Source organism: Sphaeramia orbicularis, chromosome 13, assembly GCF_902148855.1.
Source record: "Sphaeramia orbicularis chromosome 13, fSphaOr1.1, whole genome shotgun sequence".
Taxonomy (NCBI): domain Eukaryota; kingdom Metazoa; phylum Chordata; class Actinopteri; order Kurtiformes; family Apogonidae; genus Sphaeramia; species Sphaeramia orbicularis.
The window spans coordinates 50,381,767-50,407,859 of record NC_043969.1 but is presented as its reverse complement, the minus strand read 5'-3'; the positions used below and the strand labels follow the sequence as shown (position 1 = coordinate 50,407,859).

The 26,093-nt window shown below is 43.2% G+C and overlaps 2 protein-coding genes across 3 annotated transcripts in view; both read right to left on the bottom strand.

The window, feature by feature from the left end:
* Positions 1 to 1,656: 1,656 nt before the first annotated feature.
* On the bottom strand, positions 1,657 to 8,518 carry sst1.2 (somatostatin 1, tandem duplicate 2). The gene is made up of 4 exons (XM_030152430.1): positions 7,686 to 8,518; positions 5,239 to 5,429; positions 1,852 to 2,073; positions 1,657 to 1,756 (listed from the first exon to the last, which is right to left on the bottom strand). Exons 2-3 carry the CDS (start codon positions 5,425 to 5,427, stop codon positions 1,864 to 1,866), a joined length of 399 nt encoding a protein of 132 aa, XP_030008290.1. The 5' UTR covers positions 5,428 to 5,429; positions 7,686 to 8,518; the 3' UTR covers positions 1,657 to 1,756; positions 1,852 to 1,863.
* A 4,848-nt stretch (positions 8,519 to 13,366) lies between these two features.
* Positions 13,367 to 26,093, bottom strand: part of col4a3 (collagen, type IV, alpha 3) — a 62,241-nt gene continuing 49,514 nt past the window's right edge. The window contains exons 47-53 of one of the 2 annotated variants that reach the window (XR_003937132.1): positions 24,165 to 24,263; positions 23,125 to 23,337; positions 22,309 to 22,486; positions 21,944 to 22,058; positions 19,052 to 19,224; positions 14,882 to 15,105; positions 13,367 to 13,684 (exon numbers count right to left, since the gene is read on the bottom strand). Coding sequence is in view for 1 of the 2 variants with exons in the window: in XM_030152364.1 (XP_030008224.1) it covers positions 15,024 to 15,105; positions 19,052 to 19,224; positions 21,944 to 22,058; positions 22,309 to 22,486; positions 23,125 to 23,337; positions 24,165 to 24,263 (860 nt within the window). In the remaining variant the exon portion in view is untranslated. Of the gene's footprint in view, positions 13,685 to 14,838; positions 15,106 to 19,051; positions 19,225 to 21,943; positions 22,059 to 22,308; positions 22,487 to 23,124; positions 23,338 to 24,164; positions 24,264 to 26,093 lie in introns of those variants that run through there. The other variant, XM_030152364.1, reaches the window with a different exon arrangement.

Here is a 26,093-nt window from a genome sequence, read left to right as displayed (position 1 = left end):
TGTGTGAATATGGATTCAACAGTGGGTTCAATGGTTTTAATGGGTTCAGTGTTGGAGCGACTGAAGGAAGTCCATGAGTGGAGGTAACGACATTCAGACCTTTACTCTGATCATATTTAACCCTTCAGTGTCCGACCATAGACCTCCTTCAACCACATCATCTGCACTGTAGAAAAATAACGCCACAATGTTTTTTATACAGTTTGTTTGTAACTTCTTTAATATTTTTCTTTCATCAACTAGAGCCATAAACAAAAACACCAAATACTCAATAACTGTCATATTTTAACCCTTTAAATGACATGTTTATAAAGGAAACAAACCATATTATTTGATGCAAAAAAACACAAATCCTTTTTTTTTCTAGATATTTTACATAAAAATGTTATTATTTTTTATTTGTTCCTCCTGTCATCTGTCAGTGATTCACACCAACATTGGTTCAAATTATTATGTTTGGTTCGAGGTCAAATGCTAAGTGCGTATTTTGTACTCATTTGGTGGAAGGGTGTTAAAGTATTTAACACTGTTTATTATGGGATGGATTTAGTGGATGGATCAGAATTTAAACAATCAGACACAAATGAACAACTGTTGAATTCAGACCAAAAACAAACCGTAAAATAATCTGAGCTTTAATAACACGAAGTGGAAAGTGTGTTTAATATACTCACCTGGACAGCAGAGGGTTAAAGTGCGTTGAATATACTCACCTGGACAGCAGAGGGTTAAAGTGTGTTTAATATACTCACCTGGACACCAGAGGGTTAAAGTGTGTTTAATATACTCACCTGGACACCAGAGGGTTAAAGTGTGTTTAATATACTCACCTGGACACCAGAGGGTTAAAGTGTGTTTAATATACTCACCTGGACACCAGAGGGTTAAAGTGCGTTGAATATACTCACCTGGACACCAGAGGGTTAAAGTGTGTTTAATATACTCACCTGGACACCAGAGGGTTAAAGTGTGTTTAATATACTCACCTGGACACCAGAGGGTTAAAGTGTGTTTAATATACTCACCTGGACACCAGAGGGTTAAAGTGTGTTTAATATACTCACCTGGACACCAGAGGGTTAAAGTGTGTTTAATATACTCACCTGGACACCAGAGGGTTAAAGTGTGTTTAATATACTCACCTGGACACCAGAGGGTTAAGGTTGTAATGGTTAAGGTAGGTTAGTTGAGAACTGATTCTCAGTTTCAAAAATGACCCGGACATTTAGACGAACAAACAGTCACTGTCACTTTCACACCTATGGGCAATTTAGATTAACGACCTATGAGTGCATGTGTTTGGGTGGTGGGAGGAGCCAGAGTAACCAGAATATATGGAACCCCATGGAAACCCCATGGAAACCCTATGTAAACTCCACACAGAACAGTTTGTGGTGTTGGAGTGGACCCCAGGACCTTCTTGCTGTCAGAGGCCAGTGCTGTCCAGTGTCTGTGGGGTTCATGTGGTTCACTTCAGTAACTGGTGAACACAGTCCAACTGGTTTGGAGGCTGCCCCCTGCTGGAAACAAACTGAAACACATCCACCTGAAGGCACAGGATGGCCTCGAAAGCATCTACATGAGTGGAAACGGCAGCAGGAACACTACCCATGTCAGATGGAGGCGGAGCCACAGACAGAGGCGGAGCCAAAGAATTGACTGATGTCTCTCTTTATTGATTATTAATTACATGAATTCAACATTTACGCTGTAGCTGCTGATTGGTCACTTCTGCTGCTGGAAGGTGTGGCCTCAGCTGCAGAAAAACAGAGAACACATGGACAGATGAGATGCACACGCACACGCAAGAGTCAGGAAAGTGGGCGGGGTTTACAGTGATGACTCAGTCACCTGGTTGGGGCTCTAACAGGAAGTGATGCCCTTCCAGTAAAAGTTCTTGCAGCCTGCTTTGCGTTCACGGGGCGGCAGGTTGTTGGGCGGGTCCACGGACCTTTCCAGGTTCATACGCCCACCTGTTGCCATGGAAACCACCTCAGCCTCTCGCTGGTGGGCATTTGCTTCAGGCAGAGACATCTGGGCCAGCAGGTCCTCCACCGCACGCTTACTCCACTCCTGAAGGGAAACCACCAAACAGAGCAGGATTTAGGACCAGCTGGGACCCAGTAGAACCTGGTGCAGAGCAGTCGATAACAACAACAACAACAACAACAATAATAATAATAATAATAATAATAATAATAATAATAATAATAATAATAATAATGGGGATTAGATTTCTATAGTGCTTTTCAAGGCACCCAAAGCTCTTTCCATTATTGATCCATTATTCATTCACTTCCTGGTTTCACGCTGACGGAGGCGTGGCTGAGAATTGGCACCAAATGAACCAAACCAGTAAAGACCAGTAATGACCAGTTAAAACCAGTTAAAACTGACATGATCACTTATCATCATCATTTTTCCATTAAACCCAGAATGAGATCAATCTTGTGTTTCTTCTCTGTCTGGATGTTTGAATTATTTTGTCTAAAACATTTCCAAATGTGATCCGACGCGTTAAAACCACCTGATGGTTTTTATTGTTTTCTTTATTTAATACAGATGAACTCCTCTGCGTCTGATGTTTGTACTGAATATAATGAAACTCAGAGGATTCGACCTCATACTCCGTTAAAGTCCAACCACTTGGCAACACAACCAAAAAATATCCAATTAGAAAAGGGCAATAATATTAACACAGCTCTGATTGGTTAATTATGAACCCTGAGGTGGTTCTGTGATCCTCCAATCAGAGCACAGCATCAGGTCACCTGTTCCAGAGTCTCATTTGACTTTTAACTACAGCTACAAAACACTTCAGTAAATGTAGACTTGAACCCCAGGACACGGAACGAGGACTGAAATATAATAAAAACACATCAGTGGTTTTATGTCAGACGTTTCTGCTTAATATTAAAATGTTTAATGTTATTCTTAACTCTTTAAAACCTGACGTGTCATTGCTGATACATTCTGTGCATCTGCAGTTTGATGGCTGGAACTCTTTCTTTTTTTTCTCTCTTTTTTATTTAAACTCTTTCACTGTTTGTGTAATTGGAAAATGTCCATCAGTCTCTGAAACCGGAGACATTGTCCTTTCTAGGTTTTATTGGGTCATTATGGTAATTTTCTGTACTAGAAGATGGAGAAGAAGCTGTTTTAGCAGAATTAGAACATTAATATAAACTGGAAATGGTCCGATTAGGTTAAAAATATAAAGGTTTCCTCTTTTCTTTTTTGTCAGACAGATTGCAAAAGTTGATTTTTTTTTTCTTTTACCTTGACATGTTTCTCAGAAGGGTCACATGATGTTACCGTGCCATTGTCATCTGTTTTATCCAGGTTTTCCAGACAACAGGGGACGATTATGACACATCACAGTAACATGTGAATTTTCTGTGAAACATGTCAAGGAAAAAAAACAACAACAACAACTTTTGCAATCTGTCTGATAAAAAAGAAAAAAGGAGATCATTCAATTGTAAATGACTGCTCAATTTTTAAAGATCAGGGGGAAAAAAAGTGCTGTGGAAAAATGGTCAAATGGACTCACTCACATATTTTCTAACCTTTTTATGAACAAAATAAAAACAAGTCCAGGCGGATCATTTTAGGCTCAGGTTTTAAAGAGTTAAAAAAAAAAAACCTCCTGCGCCCTCTACAGATCAGACAACACTGCTTTAAGTACCACCAGGTCCATGAACCCATCATCAAATTAATGTAACAGGAAGATCATTAACCCTGTGGTGTCCAGGTGAGTATATTAAACACACCTTAACCCTGTGGTGTCCAGGTGAGTATATTAAACACACCTTAACCCTGTGGTGTCCAGGTGAGTATATTAAACACACCTTAACCCTGTGGTGTCCAGGTGAGTATATTAAACACACCTTAACCCTGTGGTGTCCAGGTGAGTATATTAAACACACCTTAACCCTGTGGTGTCCAGGTGAGTATATTAAACACACTTTAACCCTGTGGTGTCCAGGTGAGTATATTAAACACACCTTAACCCTGTGGTGTCCAGGTGTGTATATTAAACACACTTTAACCCTGTGGTGTCCAGGTGAGTATATTAAACACACCTTAACCCTGTGGTGTCCAGGTGAGTATATTAAACACACTTTAACCCTGTGGTGTCCAGGTGAGTATATTAAACACACTTTACACTTCATGTTATTAACCCTTGTATGGTGTTTGGGTCTGTTGGACCTGTTTTCATTTTTTATTAAAAGAAAAATGATGAGTAATTATTTTGTTAATGAATTTTTTTCCTCTCATATCTTACAGAAGAGGATTAGGGGAAAAATGGGAAAAAATAAAAAATTAAGGTCCAATATATTTTTTTATTATTACTCTAAGAAAAAAGTCAGAATTCAGACTTTTCTCAGAATAATAAAAAAATATATATTGGACTTTAATTTTTTTTTTTTTTCCCCAGCTTTTGTCCCTAATCTTCTTCCGTGCATATCTTGAGTATATTACATTGTATTAAAAAAATAATAATAATAAAAATGAGTAACACTGTAATTCACAAATGTGATCTAGCAAAGGCAAATGGTAAATATTAAACATATATTCTTTTTTGTTGCTTTTAATTGGGATGAAGTAAACATCTGTTGAGTATTTTAACAAAAAAGTGTTTGATTATGCTGAATTAAAAACCCACACATGCAGCGGGACCACCACACCCACGAACACTGGCTGAATAACAAAAATCTGAACACCACACACGGGTTGAAGGTCAGATTATTTTACAGTTTGTTTTTGGTCTGAATTCAACAGTTGTTCATTTTTGTCTGATTGTTTAAATTAAGATCCATCCACTAAATCCACCCCATAATAAACATTGTTAAATTCCTACACTAACACCCCTCTACCAAGTGAATATAAATAAAATAATAATTAAAATTATAAAAAAACAAAACAAAAACTAATACAATGTATGTGAAGAATATTGAAAAAATGAATTTTTGTGTTTTTGCATCAGAGAATATAGTGTTTTTTTTTACATTAAAAACATGTCATGTAAAGGGTTAAAATAGGACAGTTATTGAGTATTTGGTATTTTTATTTAATCCTCAAGTTGATGAAATAAAAAAAAGTTAAATAGTTTAAAACCAACCATGAAAACTATTCTGACATCACTGTGCAGATTCTGTGCTTTGGTTGGTTGAAGGGGCTTGTGGGCGGGATAACTTTATGCGTTTGATGTCTGGTTGGTTTCTGCGTTCTCACCTGCGACAGGAGGCCGGCGTTGTGGGCTCGCTGCAGCAGCCTGTGGTGACGAAGCTCCAGGTCCAGGTCCTGGTCCTGGTCCTGGTCCTGGTTCTGGTACAGGTCTCTGTCGGACTGGGAGGAAACGGCCGGACTGCACAGAACCAGTGCAACAAGAACCAAGAGGATGGGACTGTGGATAGTGTGCATACCTGAGGAGACAGGAGGAGGAGGATGAGGAGGAGGAGACAGGAGGAGGAGAGAGGAGACAGGAGGAGGAGAGAGGAGGAGGAAGAGGAGGAGACAGGAGGAGGAGGAGGAGGAGGAGGAGACAGGAGGAGGAGAGAGGAGGAGGAAGAGGAGGAGACAGGAGGAGGAGACAGGAGACAGGAGGAGGAGAGAGGAGGAGGAAGAGGAGGAGACAGGAGGAGGAGGAGGAGGAGGAGACAGGAGGAGGAGAGAGGAGGAGGAGACAGGAGACAGGAGGAGGAGAGAGGAGGAGGAAGAGGAGGAGACAGGAGGAGGAGGAGGAGGAGGAGGAAGAGGAGGAGACAGGAGGAGGAGGAGGAGGAGGAGACAGGAGGAGGAGAGAGGAGACAGGAGGAGGAGAGAGGAGGAGGAAGAGGAGGAGACAGGAGGAGGAGGAGGAGGAGGAGGAAGAGGAGGAGACAGGAGGAGGAGGAGGAGGAGGAGACAGGAGGAGGAGAGAGGAGGAGGAGACAGGAGGAGGAGGATGAGGAGGAGGAGACAGGAGGAGGAGACAGGAGACAGGAGGAGGAGAGAGGAGGAGGAAGAGGAGGAGACAGGAGGAGGAGGAGGAGGAGGAGACAGGAGGAGGAGAGAGGAGGAGGAAGAGGAGGAGACAGGAGGAGGAGGATGAGGAGGAGGAGACAGGAGGAGGAGACAGGAGGAGGAAGAGGAGGAGACAGGAGGAGGAGGATGAGGAGGAGGAGACAGGAGGAGGAGAGAGGAGACAGGAGGAGGAGAGAGGAGGAGGAAGAGGAGGAGACAGGAGGAGGAGGAGGAGGAGACAGGAGGAGGAGAGAGGAGGAGGAAGAGGAGGAGACAGGAGGAGGAGGAGGAGGAGGAGGAGACAGGCGGAGGAGAGAGGAGGATGAGGAGGAGACAGGAGGAGGAGAGAGGAGGAGGAAGAGGAGAGAGGAGGAGACAGGAGGAGAGAGAGAGGAGGAGGAGAGAGGAGACAGGAGGAGGAGACAGGAGGAGGAAGAGGAGAGAGGAGGAGACAGGAGGAGAGAGAGAGGAGGAGGAGAGAGGAGGAGGAGGAGACAGGAGGAGGAGAGAGGAGGAGGAGGAGACAGGAGGAGGAGAGAGGAGGAGGAGAGAGGAGAGAGGAGGAGGAGGAGACAGGAGGAGGAGAGAGGAGAGAGGAGGAGGAGGAGAGAGGAGGAGGAGGAGGAGGAGGAAGAGGAGAGAGGAGGAGGAGGAGACAGGAGGAGGAGACAGGAGGAGGAGAGAGGAGGATGAGGAGGAGGAGACAGGAAGAGGAGAGAGGAGGAGGAAGAGGAGAGAGGAGGAGACAGGAGGAGAGAGAGAGGAGGAGGAGAGAGGAGGAGGAGGAGAGAGGAGGAGACAGGAAGAGGAGAGAGGAGGAGGAGAGAGGAGAGAGGAGGAGGAGGAGACAGGAGGAGGAGAGAGGAGGAGGAGACAGGAGGAGACAGGAGGAGAGAGAGAGGAGGAGGAGAGAGGAGAGAGGAGGAGGAGAGAGGAGGAGGAAGAGGAGAGAGGACAAGAGAGGAGGAGGAAAGAGGAGGAGGAGAGAAGAGGAGGAAGAGGAGAGAGGAGGAGAAAGAGGAGAGAGGAGGAGGAAGAGGAGGAGAGAGAGAGGAGGAGGATGAGGAGGAGGAGAGAGGAGGAGGAAGAGGAGAGAGGAGGAGAGAGGACGAGAGAGGAGGAGGAAAGAGGAAGAGGAGAGAAGAGGAGGAAGAGGAGAGAGGAGGAGAAAGAGGAGAGAGGAGGAGGAAGAGGAGGAGAGAGAGGAGGATGAGGAGAGAGGAGGAGGAAACAGGAGGAGGAGGAGGAGAGAAGAGGAGGAAGAGGAGACAGGAGGAGAGAGGAGGAGAGAGGAGGAGGATGAGGAGGAGGAGAGAGGAGGAGGAAGGGGAGAGAGGAGGAGAGAGGAGAGAGGAGGAGGAAAGAGGAGGAGGAGGAGGAGAGAAGAGGAGGAAGAGGAGAGAGGAGGAGAGAGAGAGGAGGAGGAGGAGAGAAGAGGAGGAAGAGGAGAGAGGAGGAGAGAGGAGAGAGGAGGAGGAAGAGGAGAGAGGAGGAGGAGGAGAGAGGAGGAGGAGAAAGGAGAGGAGGAAGAGGAGTGGAGACATGAGGACGAGGATGAGGAGACCAGAGAGGAGGAATGAGAAAGAAGGAGAGGAAGAAGAAGATGAAGAAGGAGAACACGAATAAGAAGATGAATTAGAAGAGGAGGCAGAAGGAGACGACACAGATGCTCGTACTGTCGGCTGGTCTGGGGTCTGCTACTGCTGGTCCTGGTCCTGGCTCCGGTCTTGGTTCTGGTCTTGGTCCTGGTCTTGGTCCTGGTTGGGCTCTTGGTCCGTCTCTGTGACTCTTGCTCTTTTGAAGGCTGAAGCTCCGCCTCCAGTAGGTCAGGTGACATGTGGCGTGCGGTGTGACTGATTGACAGCTGCGGGGGCGTGTCCTTTCTTTGCAAACACACGTCCATTAGCGCTGATGGACTTTAATGAAAGCACAACAATGAGACAATAAACGAGTGTAATCATCAACAAACACAACCAGAGAATGTCAGGCTTCAGGAATTAACGAAGCGTTCACAGCATTCAAACAAGTCATTAGTAGAACGACAGATCTGCAGCAAAAACAGAAGCAACCAGCAGCAACCAGCAGCAACCAGCAGCAACCAGCAGCAGGGCCCACGCAGTCCATCTGCTGACAGTTCAACACAAACACCAGCAACTCACATCAACTGTACGACATTCAGCTCACATCAACTGAACGACATTCAGCTCACATCAACTGTACGACATTCAACTCACATCAACTGAACGACATTCAACTCACATCAACTGTACGACATTCAGCTCACATCAACTGTACGACATTCAACTCACATCAACTGTACGACATTCAACTCACATCAACTGTACGACATTCAGCTCACATCAACTGTACGACATTCAACTCACATCAACTGTACGACATTCAACTCACATCAACTGTACGACATTCAGCTCACATCAACTGTACGACATTCAACTCACATCAACTGTACGACATTCAGCTCACATCAACTGTACGACATTCAACTCACATCAACTGAATGACATTCAACTCACATCAACTGTACTGTTCCACAGTCACATATAACACACTGAAACTATTTCAGAAATAGAAACGTTTCATGAACTAAAGTGGAACCTTGAGGAAAATACAAAGAAATATGACGTAGAACTGTAAAAACATTTGGAAACAACGAGTAAAGAAAAGAATCCAGTGAAAAGCTTTGAATAAAATCTTGAAACACTCAATAAAAGTGTTTTTCTCTGTTTTTTTCTGTTTGAACCCAAACTAACGCACATGCACCATCGCTATGGAGACGCTGGTATGAGGACACACATGACCCTGAAGACACGCCTCCTCTGTGATGTGTTCAGGGTCTTCATGACTCATCGTATCAAACAGATGATTTCACCTCCGTCCCTCTGACCTGTGGCCGTAAACACACATTAATAATTAACAAACAGCTTTAATTACAACACCATGAAAAACCTTTCATGGGTTTGAGCAGAAAACGTTTGTGAAACTGTGATATTTACGACATCGAACCTGGAATCATTACAGTTCAACTTCTTTATTCTATTCCAAAGCCAGAGACCTTGACTGCTGTATTTAATTTTATTTCTGCGTATATGTATACATGTTCATAAGAACAGATGTATGTTATATACATACAATTTGGTGAAAGTTTACCAGGTGTGAACAGGTGTTTGTGTTGTTTTGATTCATGTTGTTTATGTATATTATTATTTACTTTGTTCACTTTTCATTGTAAAACTTGAATACCAATAAAAATATTGTGGAAAAAAAAATAACAGGCAGAATACTGGTAAAATTACACTGATTTAAGACATTTCAGGTTCATACTTTTTTGTGAACAGATAATTTATAAATGTAAATATTTTCATGTAACTTTACTTCTTTTCCGTGTCTTATTTATTTATTTATTTATTTATTTATTTATTCATTTTTATTGATTTTATTACTTTTAACTTTTTGATTTTATTGTTTTATTTAGAGCTTTGTTGTTGTTTTATGTACTTATTTATTGTTTTTACAATTACTTTTAATTGTTTTATTGTTTTTATGATGTGCAGCACTTTGTAAATGTTCTTGTTTAAACGTGCTATAGAAATAATGTGGATTTTTTGGATCATGTGGAATATCAGAAAATCAGCCCAAATACATTTATTCACCCACAGCTGAAGACAAATCAACCTGAACAGACTGATCCTCGGAGAATATTTACTCCAACACACATTTATCTGTTCAGCTGCTGCAGAAATTATACGCTTGTTATTCAGTTTTATATCGGGTGAATTGAGCAGATCGTTATCACGGCCACTTCCTGTCTAGTGTCATGTACGTACTGGTCACCACGGCAACCGAAACCCACAAAATGTGATGGGGATGAGTTCTGAACATTTTGTGATGGAATGGAAACTTTAAAGTCTGTTCCAAGTAAAAACACAAGTTAGTCACCTCCGGTCAGACGCCTTATTCTGTTCAACTGGAAGAACGAACATCCTCCGACTCTTCAGGTTCTGTCGAAAAACACGCATTATGCAACACTTACATTCAGAGAAAATCTAATTTTTACTAAAAGATTATATAAAAGATTATGTAAAGTTATTTTACTCAATTTGGCAGCATTTTACAGACAACTTCAATATTAAAGTGGGGTCAGGTGTAGTGTTGATGTTCTGACATCACATTTATTGGATACTGTACACGACTTTTTTATATTGTCATCATTGGTCTAATTTCAATAAAAAGAGTAAAAAAAACAAGTTTGTCATTTAAAACCGCTCCGTTAAAACCCAGACATTAAAGCCCTGTTCACAAACAGATTAAAACAAACAAACAGATTAAAACAAACAAACAGATTAAAACAAACAAACAGATCAAAACAAAAATAATCAGAAGTTGATGAGTGTCTGAACAAGGATCATTAAAAACTTACCTGCTCCACCCACTTGGTCCTTCTGACTTTTAGCTCCTTCTGGTACCGTGACCGTGGTTTGGACCTCCTTCTGGTACCGTGACCATGGTTTGGACCTCCTTCTGGTACCGTGACCATGGTTTGGACCTGCTGCTGGTACCGTGACCATGTTTTGGATCTCCTTCTGGTACCGTGACCATGGTTTGGACCTGCTGCTGGTACCGTGACCATGTTTTGGATCTCCTTCTGGTACCGTGACCATGGTTTGGACCTCCTTCTGGTACCGTGACCATGGTTTGGACCTCCTTCTGGTACCGTGACCATGGTTTGGACCTGCTGCTGGTACCGTGACCATGTTTTGGATCTCCTTCTGGTACCGTGACCATGGTTTGGACCTGCTGCTGGTACCGTGACCATGTTTTGGACCTCCTTCTGGTACCGTGACCATGTTTTGGATCTCCTTCTGGTACCGTGACCATGGTTTGGACCTGCTGCTGGTACAGTGACCATGTTTTGGACCTCCTTCTGGTACCGTGACCAAGGTTTGGACCTGCTGCTGGTACCGTGACCATGGTTTGGACCTGCTGCTGGTACTGTGACCATGGTTTGGACCTCCTTCTGGTACCGTGACCATGGTTTGGAACTCCTTCTGGTACCGTGACCATGGTTTGGACCTGCTGCTGGTACAGTGACCATGGTTTGGAACTCCTTCTGGTACCGTGACCATGGTTTGGAACTCCTTCTGGTACCGTGACCATGGTTTGGACCTGCTGCTGGTACTGTGACCATGGTTTGGACCTCCTTCTGGTACCGTGACCATGGTTTGGAACTCCTTCTGGTACCGTGACCATGGTCTGGACCACCTGCTGGTAGATGTTCTACCAAGGCCATGTCATCTGCAGACGTTAAAGAGTCCTTCCTTCTGTGCTGCTGCTGATGCCGTTGGGGGTAAACAGAGAAGAGAATGGGAGCCAGGACACAGCCCTGTGGTCTACCAGCGTGGGTGGACCTGGAGGTGGCGTCACAGGGTGATGGTATTTACGGTGTTAAAAGCTGATGAGAAACCCACAGTTAGGGTTGGTTCCAGCCTGGCCTTCCTCCTGACTTTAAAGTGAATACTGGTTCTAAATATTAGGTTTAGAAAATTTAAACTGTAATAAATTAAAACTGTACTCAAATATTTGACATAAAAGCAGATCTTTACAGAGCCCCCCCCCCCGGGTTTCCACATCCGGTTCAGGTGGGGGTCATTCTCACCCTAACCTGTAATGCTAATGCAGCAATTCAGCCAGTTTTTTCCATTTTGAAAAAGACAAAAAATGACGTACAAATGTTTAGAAATCTAAGCCCCCCCCCACCCCCCCACCCACACACACACACACACACACACACACACACACACACACCCACACACACCTCATTTTCATACTTTTATTGATGTTTGTTTGCTCCGGATTCAAACCGTCAAACCTCTGGTTGTGTTTACTCTATCAGCATCAAATAAAAAGTGTCAGAGTTTCAGGTCCGCACTTTCCCCGGTGGTCTACATTACCAACTTCTAATGCTACGACGTGTTGAAAATGTCATGTGATTCAGTCATGGGGGCCGTGACCGTGGACCCTAAGGGTTAAAGAAGTACCCTTTACTTTGTTACTCTGTTATTTTACTGCCCAACATGTAACAGGATTCCATCTGATCGAACTGCTCAGATCAAACACTGACATGAAATAACACACACATACACCGACTATGAACCAAAACACACTTTTATTGAGTCCCAGGTTTAAAGTCTATTGAAGTTATTTATTTAACATAACAGCGGCATAAAAACTGCAAAAAATAACATATGCACAAGTAGCAGATGCAGTTACAATGACAGTTTGTTGGGATTGAAACTCAGTCTCTGAAACGTCAACACTTGTAAAAGATCCGACTGATTCATGATGATGTGGAAAAAAGCTGTCGTCGTCTTTGGGTTTGAGGGTTTGGTGTTTGGGTAACGGCAGCTCTAACGTCACAAAAACTGAGGTCTGTGTTGTTGTGTCTTCCATGTTGTTTTCTTTTTACATCAGTTTCATCTTGTATAACGTTTGTATAACATATGTATATTATTTACTTTGTTGACCTTTCATTATAAAACCTGAATACCAATAAAAATACTGTGGAAAAAAAAATAAGAGGCAGAATATTGTCCTCCGTGTTGTTTTCTTTTTACATCAGTTTCATCTTCTCAGGTCTCAGTTCACAAATACTTTTTACATCTAAAAATAACTGTGTTTTTTTTTTTTTTTGCAGGTTTTGCAAGTTTGATGTGAGTTTGATTTTATTTTTTTTTGTCAGTGTGAAAAAAAAACTGACGGTTTTTAAAGGATTTTGCCACAACAATCAGAAAAAAAAACCTGAGTGCGTTTAGACGTTACTTTACATTAAAATAAACGAGTGCCCTATTTGGGATTTTTATCGGGACACCTTCCCTTCTCCACTTCCCAAAGTCATTCTCTTGCATTTATGACCGTTCTTGGGTAATTGTCCTGAACTGGACATCACCACAGCCCCCTTCCTTTATTCAGCGGCTCAGAGATGTCCTGTATTTCCTCAAATTGGAAAAAATTAGAATCACACTTTATGCCTCTGCTGATAAATTTTCACAAATCTGGAATTCTTTGTTTCAACTAGTCAGAAAAACTAATTTCCCCTTTGTTCCAGATTGACCTTTATGGTAATTTTTTGGTTATTCAGTAATGTACCTTATGTAACACAAAATGTATCGATATTCTAAATGTGAACCTTTTAAGCCCTTTTTTTTCTTTTTTGTTTTTTATCATTTTGTTTGTTTTGTTTTGGGTTTTTTTTGTTTTTGTTAATGGAGAAGGTTGGTGTGTTTGTTTGCATGTAAAAAAAAAGGAAATTGTGCAACAATTTATTTTCAATTGATGTGTCACATATGATACAGTGTTTGTATTGCCCAATTTCTACAAAACTCCAAATAAACAAAGGTTGGAAAGAAAAAACTACAAAAAAAAAAAAAGATAACCAAATAAAATGCAGTACAAGTACACATACAGGTAATACAAATACTACAGTCTATGCAGAAGTATTAGATATGAAAACAGTGGTTCTTCTTCAGCCATAACTGAAAACCTCCGTTAAAAACATTAAAACTGACTCTGCTGTAAACAGTTCCATCGGTTCAGAGAAGACTGAAGTGACTGTTGATGAGAGTTCAACTGTCAGACGCTGAAGTCGGAACCCAGGTCGCTAAATAATAAAGAACCAGGATTAAAAGCTGGGATGTCCAACTCATTTTAGTTCAGGTTCCACATTCAGACCAATAGGATCTCAACAGGGTCAGACCAGTAAAATAAGAACAGAAGAAATAATAAGTGATGTCAACTCCAAATGTTTCTTAATGTTTTAGAGTTTAAAAAAAGTACGATTACATGATGAAAATGTTTACTTCGACAAACTATCCCTAACAAAGTGTGAATAACATGAACAACCGCAAATGACTTAAGAAAAATATGTGTAATTTTAACACTATTTTACCTACGATGGCGTATTAGGGCCACATAATAATTTTATTGATTTTATTACTTTTAACTATTTGATTTTATTGTTTTGTTTAGAGCACTGTTGTAGTTTTATGTACTTATTTACTGTTTTTACTATTACTTTTAATTGTTTTATTGTTTTTATGATGTGCAGCACTTTGGAAACATTCTTGTTGTTTAAATGTGCTATAGAAATAAAGTGGATTGTATTTTTATTTATTTATTTATTTTTTAACAGTAAAACAGGGGGAAAAAATTGCAGTTGTCAATATTTACAGATAACTAGCGTGTTGACCTGGGTGGATCCACGGGCTCTAGATGTGGTTGTTTTTCTGCTGTTGTGTATTGTACATGTTGTACCGCATTTGTCCAGCAGTCACCACCAAAGCGCTCTGGCCATAGCAACGTGACTGTAAGAGTACTGTATTCAACATGACTAATATCTGCTTCGATGTGCTTATCTACTTATCTACTTGAACTTTAAACACAAACAGATTGTGTTTCTGCAGGATGTGGAAGTACGCAGGTTTCCACTCAAAGGTGTCACAGACTTAGACTGGATGTTCAGAAAATCAGCCGAAGAAAGTTTCCACTCATTTCCATCTGACAATTGTACGAATACGAAGCGTCGGTTCATCGTTAATATAAACGGTCCCAGTTCAATGTCCCACATTTGTTTCTGCAGCTCTTCATACACGGAGGCTGTCATTTCTGTTCTGATACTTTTCCACCGTGGTTTATAAACGTGAATAAATAATGAAGGTAATAAGTTGGATGGAAACTCGTCTACTTAGTCTTTTTGTACGTAGAGTTTATCGTCCAATTATAAAGGGAGTCGATGGGTTTTATGGTTGATTCTTGTTGCTGTAACCAGAAACATTTATGTGGGTGGAAATGTTTTTACCTGGTTGAGTTACACAGGTGTCTGTGAGTCATCATCAGAACCCAGGACAGAGGGACAGCGGAAGGACAACGGCAGCGGGGGGTGGGGGTGGGGGGGCCTGAGGACCCCAGTACGGCGAGTCTGATCCATGTGGTCTTTCTGCTCACAGCCTCTTCATGCAGACCTGACAGCGGCTGATCAGGCGTCCTGGAAACACGGCGTTATCTGTCTGAGGCTGAGGTTTACTGTAGGACAGGACAGGACATAGGACAGGACAGGACATAGGACAGGACAGGACATAGGACAGGACAGGATAGAGGACAGGACAGGACATAGGACAGGATAGAGGACAGGACAGGACAGGGCATCACCGTTACCATGGAGCAGCGACAGACGCTTGTTCAGTAGATTTGCATTTACAGCCTGAAACCAACATGGAACTCCGGTAGATCACAGACTTCTGAACACATCCATTTCAGACAGAAGATTCACTTTAGGTCAGGAGTCTCAAACTCAAGTGACCTGGGAGGCCACAGGAGGTCCAGTCTGGGTCCGGCTGGGCCGCATTAAGTATTCCACACAAATAGGGTTTCTTTACTTTACTTGCAGCTACTAAAATGCATTTTTTGATGAACTCTCCTTCTTTGAACGTCTTTCCGGTCCTACCGATCGTCTCACTCACATCGTAGCTGCTTCGACTGCTGCTTCATTCTATTTGTTGTTTTCTTAAATAAATCTTTTTGCCTCAGTTGACATTTTTTCAGATTGTTGACCTAGCTCTTTCTTTCATCTCCCTGGTATTTTATAAACTCCTCAGCATGTCAGCTTTAGTAATGACGTCAGATGTTTTGTTCCTTAAACACTGTAACCTTCCTCTGTGCGTATGAGACTTGTAGCAGTGTCCCTCTGTTCAACAAACAAAATATTCCGTCTCCCACTTTTCCTGAAGTTGCCCTTTGCTTGTTGCCAAACTTTCTCTTCACGGCATGTTTTGACAGACACATGACTGAACTGGGTGATGGCAGATATTTTCTGTCCACTTGTTTTTCACTGCGGAATATGTTTCAACTAAGTGACTAACGTTCAAACTTCCCCAGGTACTTCGCAGTTGGCTAGCTTGACAAACATTGACAACAAAAGCTGCCGGAAGCTGTCATGAGACTATCTATGGATGCCCATAAGTGATGAAAATAAATAAAATCATGGCAAGACCCAGCAAAAAGGTACGTTTGAGAACTACGTGTGGGCTGAACTAACACTAAACTTTGCCACGAATTTGAGACCCCTGCTTTAGGTGTAGGTACCTGAACATATCGTTGGGGTTCAGTGTCAGTGTTGGTACCTGAACATGTCGTTGGGGTTCAGTGTCAGTGTAGGTACCTGAACATGTCGTTGGGTTCAGTGTCGGTGTTGGTACCTGAACATGTCGTTGGGGTTCAGTTTAGGTGTAGGTACCTGAACATGTCGTTGGGGTTCAGTGTAGGTGTTGGTACCTGAACATGTCGTTGGGGTTCAGTGTATGTGTAGGTACCTGAACATGTCGTTGGGGTTCAGTGTAGGTGTTGGTACCTGAACATGTTGTTGGGGTTCAGTGTAGGTGTTGGTACCTGAACATGTCGTTGGGGTTCAGTGTAGGTGTTGGTACCTGAACATGTCGTTGGGGTTCAGTGTAGGTGTTGGTACCTGAACATGTCGTTGGGGTTCAGTGTATGTGTAGGTACCTGAACATGTCGTTGGGGTTCAGTGTAGGTGTAGGTACCTGAACATGTCGTTGGGGTTCAGTGTAGGTGTAGGTACCTGAACATGTCATTGGGGTTCAGTGTAGGTGTTGGTACCGGAACATGTCGTTGGGGTTCAGTGTATGTGTAGGTACCTGAACATGTCGTTGGGGTTCAGTGTAAGTGTTGGTACCTGAACATGTCGTTGGGGTTCAGTTTAGGTGTTGGTACCTGAACATGTCGTTGGGGTTCAGTGTATGTGTAGGTACCTGAACATGTTGTTGGGGTTAAGTGTAGGTGTTGGTACCTGAACATGTCGTTGGGGTTCAGTGTAGGTGTTGGTACCTGAACATGTCGTTGGGGTTCAGTGTATGTGTAGGTACCTGAACATGTCGTTGGGGTTCAGTGTAGGTGTTGGTACCTGAACATGTCGTTGGGGTTCAGTGTATGTGTAGGTACCTGAACATGTCGTTGGGGTTCAGTGTAGGTGTTGGTACCTGAACATGTCGTTGGGGTTCAGTTTAGGTGTAGGTACCTGAACATGTCGTTGGGGTTCAGTGTAGGTGTTGGTACCTGAACATGTCGTTGGGGTTCAGTGTAGGTGTTGGTACCTGAACATGTCGTTGGGGTTCAGTGTATGTGTAGGTACCTGAACATGTCGTTGGGGTTCAGTGTAGGTGTTGGTACCTGAACATGTCGTTGGGGTTCAGTTTAGGTGTAGGTACATGAACATGTCGTTGGGGTTCAGTGTAGGTGTTGGTACCTGAACATGTCGTTGGGGTTCAGTTTAGGTGTAGGTACCTGAACATGTCGTTGGGGTTCAGTGTAGGTGTTGGTACCTGAACATGTCGTTGGGGTTCAGTTTAGGTGTTGGTACCTGAACATGTCATTGGGGTTCAGTGTATGTGTAGGTACCTGAACATGTCGTTGGGGTTCAGTGTAGGTGTTGGTACCTGAACATGTCGTTGGGGTTCAGTGTAGGTGTTGGTACCTGAACATGTCGTTGGGGTTCAGTTTAGGTGTAGGTACCTGAACATGTCGTTGGGGTTCAGTGTAGGTGTTGGTACCTGAACATGTCATTGGGGTTCAGTGTAGGTGTTGGTACCTGAACATGTCGTTGGGGTTCAGTGTAGGTGTTGGTACCTGAACATGTCGTTGGGGTTCAGTGTAGGTGTAGGTACCTGAACATGTCGTTGGGGTTCAGTTTAGGTGTTGGTACCGGAACATGTCGTTGGGGTTCAGTGTATGTGTAGGTACCTGAACATGTCGTTGGGGTTCAGTGTATGTGTAGGTACCTGAACATGGCGTTGGGGTTCAGTGTAGGTGTTGGTACCTGAACATGTCGTTGGGGTTCAGTGTAGGTGTTGGTACCTGAACATGTCATTGGGGTTCAGTGTAGGTGTTGGTACCTGAACATGTCGTTGGGGTTCAGTGTAGGTGTTGGTACCTGAACATGTCGTTGGGGTTCAGTGTAGGTGTTGGTACCTGAACATGTCGTTGGGGTTCAGTTTAGGTGTAGGTACCTGAACATGTCGTTGGGGTTCAGTGTAGGTGTTGGTACCTGAACATGTCGTTGGGGTTCAGTGTAGGTGTTGGTACCTGAACATGTCGTTGGGGTTCAGTGTAGGTGTTGGTACCTGAACATGTCGTTGGGGTTCAGTTTAGGTGTAGGTACCTGAACATGTCGTTGGGGTTCAGTGTAGGTGTTGGTACCTGAACATGTCATTCGGGTTCAGTGTATGTGTAGGTACCTGAACATGTTGTTGGGGTTCAGTGTAGGTGTTGGTACCTGAACATGTCGTTGGGGTTCAGTGTAGGTGTTGGTACCTGAACATGTCGTTGGGGTTCAGTGTAGGTGTTGGTACCTGAACATGTCGTTGGGGTTCAGTGTATGTGTAGGTACCTGAACATGTCGTTGGGGTTCAGTGTAGGTGTTGGTACCTGAACATGTCGTTGGGGTTCAGTGTATGTGTAGGTACCTGAACATGTCGTTGGGGTTCAGTGTAGGTGTTGGTACCTGAACATGTCGTTGGGGTTCAGTGTAGGTGTTGGTACCTGAACATGTCGCTGGGGTTCAGTGTAGGTGTTGGTACCTGAACATGTCGTTGGGGTTCAGTGTAGGTGTTGGTACCTGAACATGTCGTTGGGGTTCAGTGTATGTGTAGGTACCTGAACATGTCGTTGGGGTTCAGTGTAGGTGTTGGTACCTGAACATGTCGTTGGGGTTCAGTGTATGTGTAGGTACCTGAACATGTCGTTGGGGTTCAGTGTAGGTGTTGGTACCTGAACATGTCGTTGGGGTTCAGTGTAGGTGTTGGTACCTGAACATGTCGTTGGGGTTCAGTGTAGGTGTTGGTACCTGAACATGTCGTTGGGGTTCAGTGTAGGTGTTGGTACCTGAACATGTCGTTGGGGTTCAGTGTAGGTGTTGGTACCTGAACATGTCGTTGGGGTTCAGTGTAGGTGTTGGTACCTGAACATGTTGTTGGGGTTCAGTGCTGCCAGCCAGTAGCTGTAGGAGTCGGTGTAGTAGTTGCAGGTTCCTCTGCCGTGACACTCGATAAAAGGAATCTTCCTGAAGTTCTCCAGACAGGATCCAGGAGAGGCCAGTGGTTGACCAGATCCCTCCGCACCTACTCCTGTTTCCTGTAAACCGACAAATATTCATATTTTGGCTGAATTTGGATCAAAAATGTGCAGAAGATGTTTATATATATATATTTTTTTATTGGTTTTGTCAGAGTCTGTTTATAAAGTTTTAATTTCATAAAGTGACAGTGACCCACCATGACAAAGGAAAACCTGGACCACAGGGAGTCCCACCATTCTGACCCAGGTCTCGGTCTTAGTCTCCAACTATTTTTGATTCAGGTCTTGGTCTCAGTTTTTGACTCTTTCTGACCCAGGTCGTGGTCTCAGTTTTTAACTCTTTCTGACCCAGGTCTTGGTCTCAGTTTTTGACACTTTCTGACCCAGGTCTTGGTCTCAGTTTTCGACTCCTTTTGACCCAGGTCTTGGTCTCAGTTTTTGAGTCTTTCTGACCCAGGTCTTGGTCTCAGTTTTCGACTCCTTTTGACCCAGGTCTTGGTCTCAGTTTTTGAGTCTTTCTGACCCAGGTCTTGGTCTCAGTTTTCGACTCCTTTTGACCCAGGTCTTGGTCTCAGTTTTTGAGTCTTTCTGACCCAGGTCGTGGTCTCAGTTTTTAACTCTTTCTGACCCAGGTCTTGGTCTCAGTTTTTGACACTTTCTGACCCAGGTCTTGGTCTCAGTTTTCGACTCCTTTTGACCCAGGTCTTGGTCTCAGTTTTTGACTCTTTCTAACCCAGGTCTTGGTCTCAGTTTTTGACTCTTTCTAACCCAGGTCGTGGTCTCAGTTTTTAACTCTTTCTGACCCAGGTCTTGGTCTCAGTTTTTGACACTTTCTGACCCAGGTCTTGGTCTCAGTTTTCGACTCCTTTTGACCCAGGTCTTGGTCTCAGTTTTTGAGTCTTTCTGACCCAGGTCTTGGTCTCAGTTTTCGACTCCTTTTGACCCAGGTCTTGGTCTCAGTTTTTGAGTCTTTCTGACCCAGGTCTTGGTCTCAGTTTTTGAGTCTTTCTGACCCAGGTCGTGGTCTCAGTTTTTAACTCTTTCTGACCCAGGTCTTGGTCTCAGTTTTTGACACTTTCTGACCCAGGTCTTGGTCTCAGTTTTCGACTCCTTTTGACCCAGGTCTTGGTCTCAGTTTTTGAGTCTTTCTGACCCAGGTCTTGGTCTCAGTTTTCGACTCCTTTTGACCCAGGTCTTGGTCTCAGTTTTTGAGTCTTTCTGACCCAGGTCTTGGTCTCAGTTTTTGACTCTTTCTAACCCAGGTCTTGGTCTCAGTTTTTGACTCTTTCTAACCCAGGTCGTGGTCTCAGTTTTTAACTCTTTCTGACCCAGGTCTTGGTCTCAGTTTTTGACACTTTCTGACCCAGGTCTTGGTCTCAGTTTTCGACTCCTTTTGACCCAGGTCTTGGTCTCAGTTTTTGAGTCTTTCTGACCCAGGTCTTGGTCTCAGTTTTCGACTCCTTTTGACCCAGGTCTTGGTCTCAGTTTTTGAGTCTTTCTGACCCAGGTCTTGGTCTCAGTTTTTGAGTCTTTCTGACCCAGGTCGTGGTCTCAGTTTTTAACTCTTTCTGACCCAGGTCTTGGTCTCAGTTTTTGACACTTTCTGACCCAGGTCTTGGTCTCAGTTTTCGACTCCTTTTGACCCAGGTCTTGGTCTCAGTTTTTGACTCTTTCTAACCCAGGTCTTGGTCTCAGTTTTTGACTCTTTCTAACCCAGGTCGTGGTCTCAGTTTTTAACTCTTTCTGACCCAGGTCTTGGTCTCAGTTTTTGACACTTTCTGACCCAGGTCTTGGTCTCAGTTTTCGACTCCTTTTGACCCAGGTCTTGGTCTCAGTTTTTGAGTCTTTCTGACCCAGGTCTTGGTCTCAGTTTTCGACTCCTTTTGACCCAGGTCTTGGTCTCAGTTTTTGAGTCTTTCTGACCCAGGTCTTGGTCTCAGTTTTTGAGTCTTTCTGACCCAGGTCGTGGTCTCAGTTTTTAACTCTTTCTGACCCAGGTCTTGGTCTCAGTTTTTGACACTTTCTGACCCAGGTCTTGGTCTCAGTTTTCGACTCCTTTTGACCCAGGTCTTGGTCTCAGTTTTTGAGTCTTTCTGACCCAGGTCTTGGTCTCAGTTTTCGACTCCTTTTGACCCAGGTCTTGGTCTCAGTTTTTGAGTCTTTCTGACCCAGGTCTTGGTCTCAGTTTTTGACTCTTTCTGACCCAGGTCTTGGTCTCAGTTTTTGACTCTTTCTAACCCAGGTCGTGGTCTCAGTTTTTAACTCTTTCTGACCCAGGTCTTGGTCTCAGTTTTTGACACTTTCTGACCCAGGTCTTGGTCTCAGTTTTCGACTCCTTTTGACCCAGGTCTTGGTCTCAGTTTTTGAGTCTTTCTGACCCAGGTCTTGGTCTCAGTTTTCGACTCCTTTTGACCCAGGTCTTGGTCTCAGTTTTTGAGTCTTTCTGACCCAGGTCTTGGTCTCAGTTTTCGACTCCTTTTGACCCAGGTCTTGGTCTCAGTTTTTGAGTCTTTCTGACCCAGGACCTGGCTTTTGACTCTCTCTGATCCAGGTCTTGGTCTCAGTTTTTGACTCTTTCTGAACCAGGTCTTGGTCTCAGTTTTGACTCTTTCTGACCCAGGTCTTGGTCTCAGTTTTCGACTTCTTTTGACCCAGGTCTTGGTTTCAGTTTTTGACTCTTTTTGACCCAGGTCTTGGTCTTGGTTGGGAACTCTTTGTGACATACTCATTGGTTTTGACAGAGTCTCTGTGAGTCAGTCCTGTATCGGTGACCCACCATGACAAAGGAGTATCCGGACCAGAGGGAGTCCCATCCAGAGGGACAGTCTGGGATCCGCCTGGTCTGACTGTGGACTGCAATCACATTGGCTCTGGCCTCACATACAGCACACCTGGAACACGTATGACACATGTATGATCAGCTGATTCATTTCCAGGTATGATCACATGTTCTGACAGTTGAAGACTCGACCTTCAGCTCCTTCCTTTATGGGGTTTTCATGTGTTTTTATGAAAATGACCAAAAACCATCAGAGGGGCAGACTTAACCCTTCACTGACTCGGACTTTTACTGCTGGGACATCTACCGTTATTTTTAGGAACTTTCTGGAACATGTTCCTCATGTCATGGCACATTTGTACCTGCTGATGAAATTCTTTAAGGAACCCTCGGAGATGAATGGGATACTGGCTGGCAGCGATTGGTTCGTGGACAGCCAATAGGAGTAGTCGTTGCGTGAGGCGTAGCGGCAGGTGCTGTCGGTGTTACAGAAGAGGAAGGGCATGGTGGTGAACCGAGGTAGACAGCTGCCCAGGGTACCTGCACAAGAACCAGAACCACAGGAACCACAGTAATGACAATACGGACATGTGTTCATCTGTCAACAACCTTCAACAGAACCCTAACCCTCAAAAGAACCCAAACCCTCAAAAGAACCCAAACCCTCAACAGAACCCAAACCCTCAACAGAACCCAAACCCTCAACAGAACCCTAACCTTCAACAGAACCCTAACCTTCAACAGAACCCTAACCCTGCAGTAGAGTCAGTTCTATCACTTCCACAGTTTACACCAGTATCTCTCCATCTACGTTGTCTAATATTATTACCACTCCCTACTTTTATTTATAAAAAAACAAACCAAAAAAAGCTACTCATCATTCAACTCTTTCTGACCCAAGTCTCAGTTTCTGACTCGTTCTGATTCAGGTCTTGGTCCTGATTTTTGACTCTCTCTGACCCAGGTCTCAGTCCCGGTTTTTGACTCTTTCTGTCTTAGGTCTTGGTCCTAGTCTTGGTCTCTTATTCCTCACCCAGGTCTCAGTCTCTGACTCTTTCTGACCCAGGTCTCAGTCTCTGACTCTTTCTGACCCAGGTCTCAGTCTCTGACTCTTTCTGACCCAGGTCTCGGTCTCTAACTCTTTCTGACCCAGGTCTCGGTCTTGGTCTCTGACTCACCCAGGTCTTGTCCGTGGGCTCGGTTGTTTCCGTTGATGAACAGCAGTGAGTATCCTGTGTACAGCTGACTGGATCCTGCAGGGCATTGTGGGATGAAGAGGTTCTGGCTGTGTCTGGTGAACAGGAACCCGTCCTTCTCAGGGGGGTTCCCACCGGACCCCGGAGGACCAGGTACACCTTTCCTACCAACTGGTCCTTGAAAACCTTCTGCACCTGTGGATGGGACAAGCACTCTGTGACGTCTGTGTTGACATAATTTGGTCTCACTGAGACCATCATGGACCTGATCTGGTGGACCTGTTCTGGTGGACCTGATCTGGTGGACCTGATCTGGTGGACTTGAACGGTTTGACTCAGTTTGTTTCATTTATGAAGGAAATACATGAGTTAAAGTCACATGACTTCACTTTATCAATGGTTTTGTTCATTTTTGTGCATTTTATTGGAATTTTACCCCTTTGCACCTGATGAACTTCTAAACCTATCTCTATACCAAGGCTATTATTGTTAACGAAAACTAACAAAATGATGAAAACTAGAATTGAAAATTGAATCGAAACTGTATTGTGTGTTTACAAAACTAACTAAAACGTATAAAAATTATGGATAAAATTCCCTTTGTTTTCGTCTTTGTCAGTGTCGGATTGATACGAAAGCTATTTATTTTGCTCTAGCAATTCTAGCTAGCGGCACCGTACGACACTTCATGGTCTGTCACTCGTCGTCACTTGTGGTTTCCAGTCGTCTTCTGGTCCCCACTCTACCTGGAAACATGGAGACTAAAGTTGGGAGAAAGCAGCAGAGTCCTGTCTGGGATTTATTTGAATACGATGGCGAAGAAGAGAAAAGATATGACAAAACTAAAACTAATACTAAAACTAAGCATTTAGACATAAACAAAAACTAATAAAAACTAGCAAATGTGCTCTAAAAACTAATTAAAACTAACTGAATTAGAGAAAAAAAAGTCAAAACTAAATAAAACTAAATTATAATGAAAAATCCAAAACTATTAGAACCTGTCTCTATACATTTCATACCTTTGAGTCCTGTGAGTCCTTGGTCACCCGGGTCTCCAGAAAGTCCAGGAAAACCAATCCGTCCTCTTAGACCAGCTCCTCCTCTGCTACCTTTGAAACCTGCACAACAAAACAAAAGCACAAAAACACTCTGAATATGAAGCAGTTGTGAAGTCCCTGTTTGATGTTTATGTTCATGATGATGCTTTGGTTCTTCAAGGTTCCAGATCATTCCTTCACTCACAGTTCTCTGAAGAACCACAGCACTTCAGTCAGGCTGAGGAATTCATGTATGATTGATTCTTTTCATTTTCAATTGAGAATCCACGATCGGAAAACCAAAAAATTACTTTTTCATTATTCATGTGCAAATCAAATCCAGCTGTTTTTCATTCTTTCGATTGTTTGCACAAATTAATAATTGTAAATAATCAAATGGACCAAATGTGGGGTTTCATGTTGACATTTTTCATATCTGATTTGGTTTGACCTGTTAGTTCCTGACTTCTTCATGTGTTCGTTTTAGTGTCTTCTCCTTAGATTGTCTCCATGGACCCACTGGATTAGACTAAACAACAACACCTGGAAGATCCAGACCAGTTTTTCAGTTGTCATGTCGCCCTCCTTCACAGTAACACATTTGTTGCCTCTGAATAACACCAAATTCTGCATTACCACAGAATGCATTAGACAGAATACTAGCAAACCCACGACTGTCCACAACAACATACCAACAAGTCAGGAACTTCAAATCAGATATGAAAAATGTCAACACGAAACCCCACATTTGGTCCATTTCATTTTTTCCAATTTTTAATTTGTGCGTACAATGGAAAGAATGAAAAACAACTCATTTTTTGATTTGTACATGAAAAGTGAAATAATGAGTGACTTTTTTCATTTTCCGATTGTGGATTCTCAATTGAATATGAAAAGAACCAATGACACACAGATTCTTAGGTCTGCACTTGTGGTTCTTCATTCTGTTGTTTGTGATCGTTGTCCTGAACTTTAACATTAATATGTGAAGTGAGGCCTGTAGAGTCTAAAATTATTTCTTCTTCCTGTTGCGTTCCCTATTGAATTATCAGTCCTCATGTACCTCTGGGTGCAAATGTATGTGTGACAAGTCTCTCCTATCTGTGGTACTGGAGGGGGTCAACCGCACATTGAATCTAAACTAGAATAAGTTTAATTATGAAGAGACACCTGTCTGTTCAACTGCATTTGGGTCTGAATGAAAAAACCAATGTTCAGAACAGAAGGTCTGAACGACTAGAGCTGCATGGACTGAATATGAAATATGTCTGATCACACACAGGTGTCAAACATAGACCTAGACCTGGACTGGATCCTGTTGGTTCTAATTCTAAATAATTTCAACGTAATGGAATTCAATATCATAACTGAGTCCAACCGCATTAAAGTCAACTCTTTGGTTCCACATTATTGAGGTTCAATTGTATTAGTTTTATTAGTGTATGATAATAAAAAAAATACAGTTTTATGTGATTTGAAGCTTTTTTTTTTTTTTGCTTTGCTTCGCCTCCTTGAACCCCCACTAGGGCTCTGACCCTTAACACACCCCCCTCCTTCCATTTTTTCGCGATCCACCACTGATTTCAGATTGTCTGGAAATTTTAGAACCCCCTTAAACTGATGGACATGTCTTTTCTGTGTTAATATTCAGTGAAATGCCCCAAACCTTCTGTTGTCAAACAGGAAGTGACAATGATCCATAATGCACCTGGAGGATTTAGAACATTCATTTAGGACGTTCATTTAGGACTTCCTTTTCCTTGTGACTGTATGTATGTCCACATTTCCCAACACTTCCACTGTCAATGTTACATTAAATACATTTTATGGAACATTGCACCCATATCAAACGTGAAACCATAACATGAACAAAACCACCACATCACTTCCATCACTGACATGTAAATAAAT

Excerpts from the sequence above, each read along its gene's own strand:
- sst1.2 (XM_030152430.1), bottom strand. The coding sequence starts at position 5,427 with ATGCACACTATCCACAGTCCCATCCTCTTGGTTCTTGTTGCACTGGTT. Across the intron at positions 2,074-5,238 it reads ACGCCGGCCTCCTGTCGCAG|GAGTGGAGTAAGCGTGCGGT; the intron begins GTGAGAACGCAG and ends GTTTCCCTTCAG.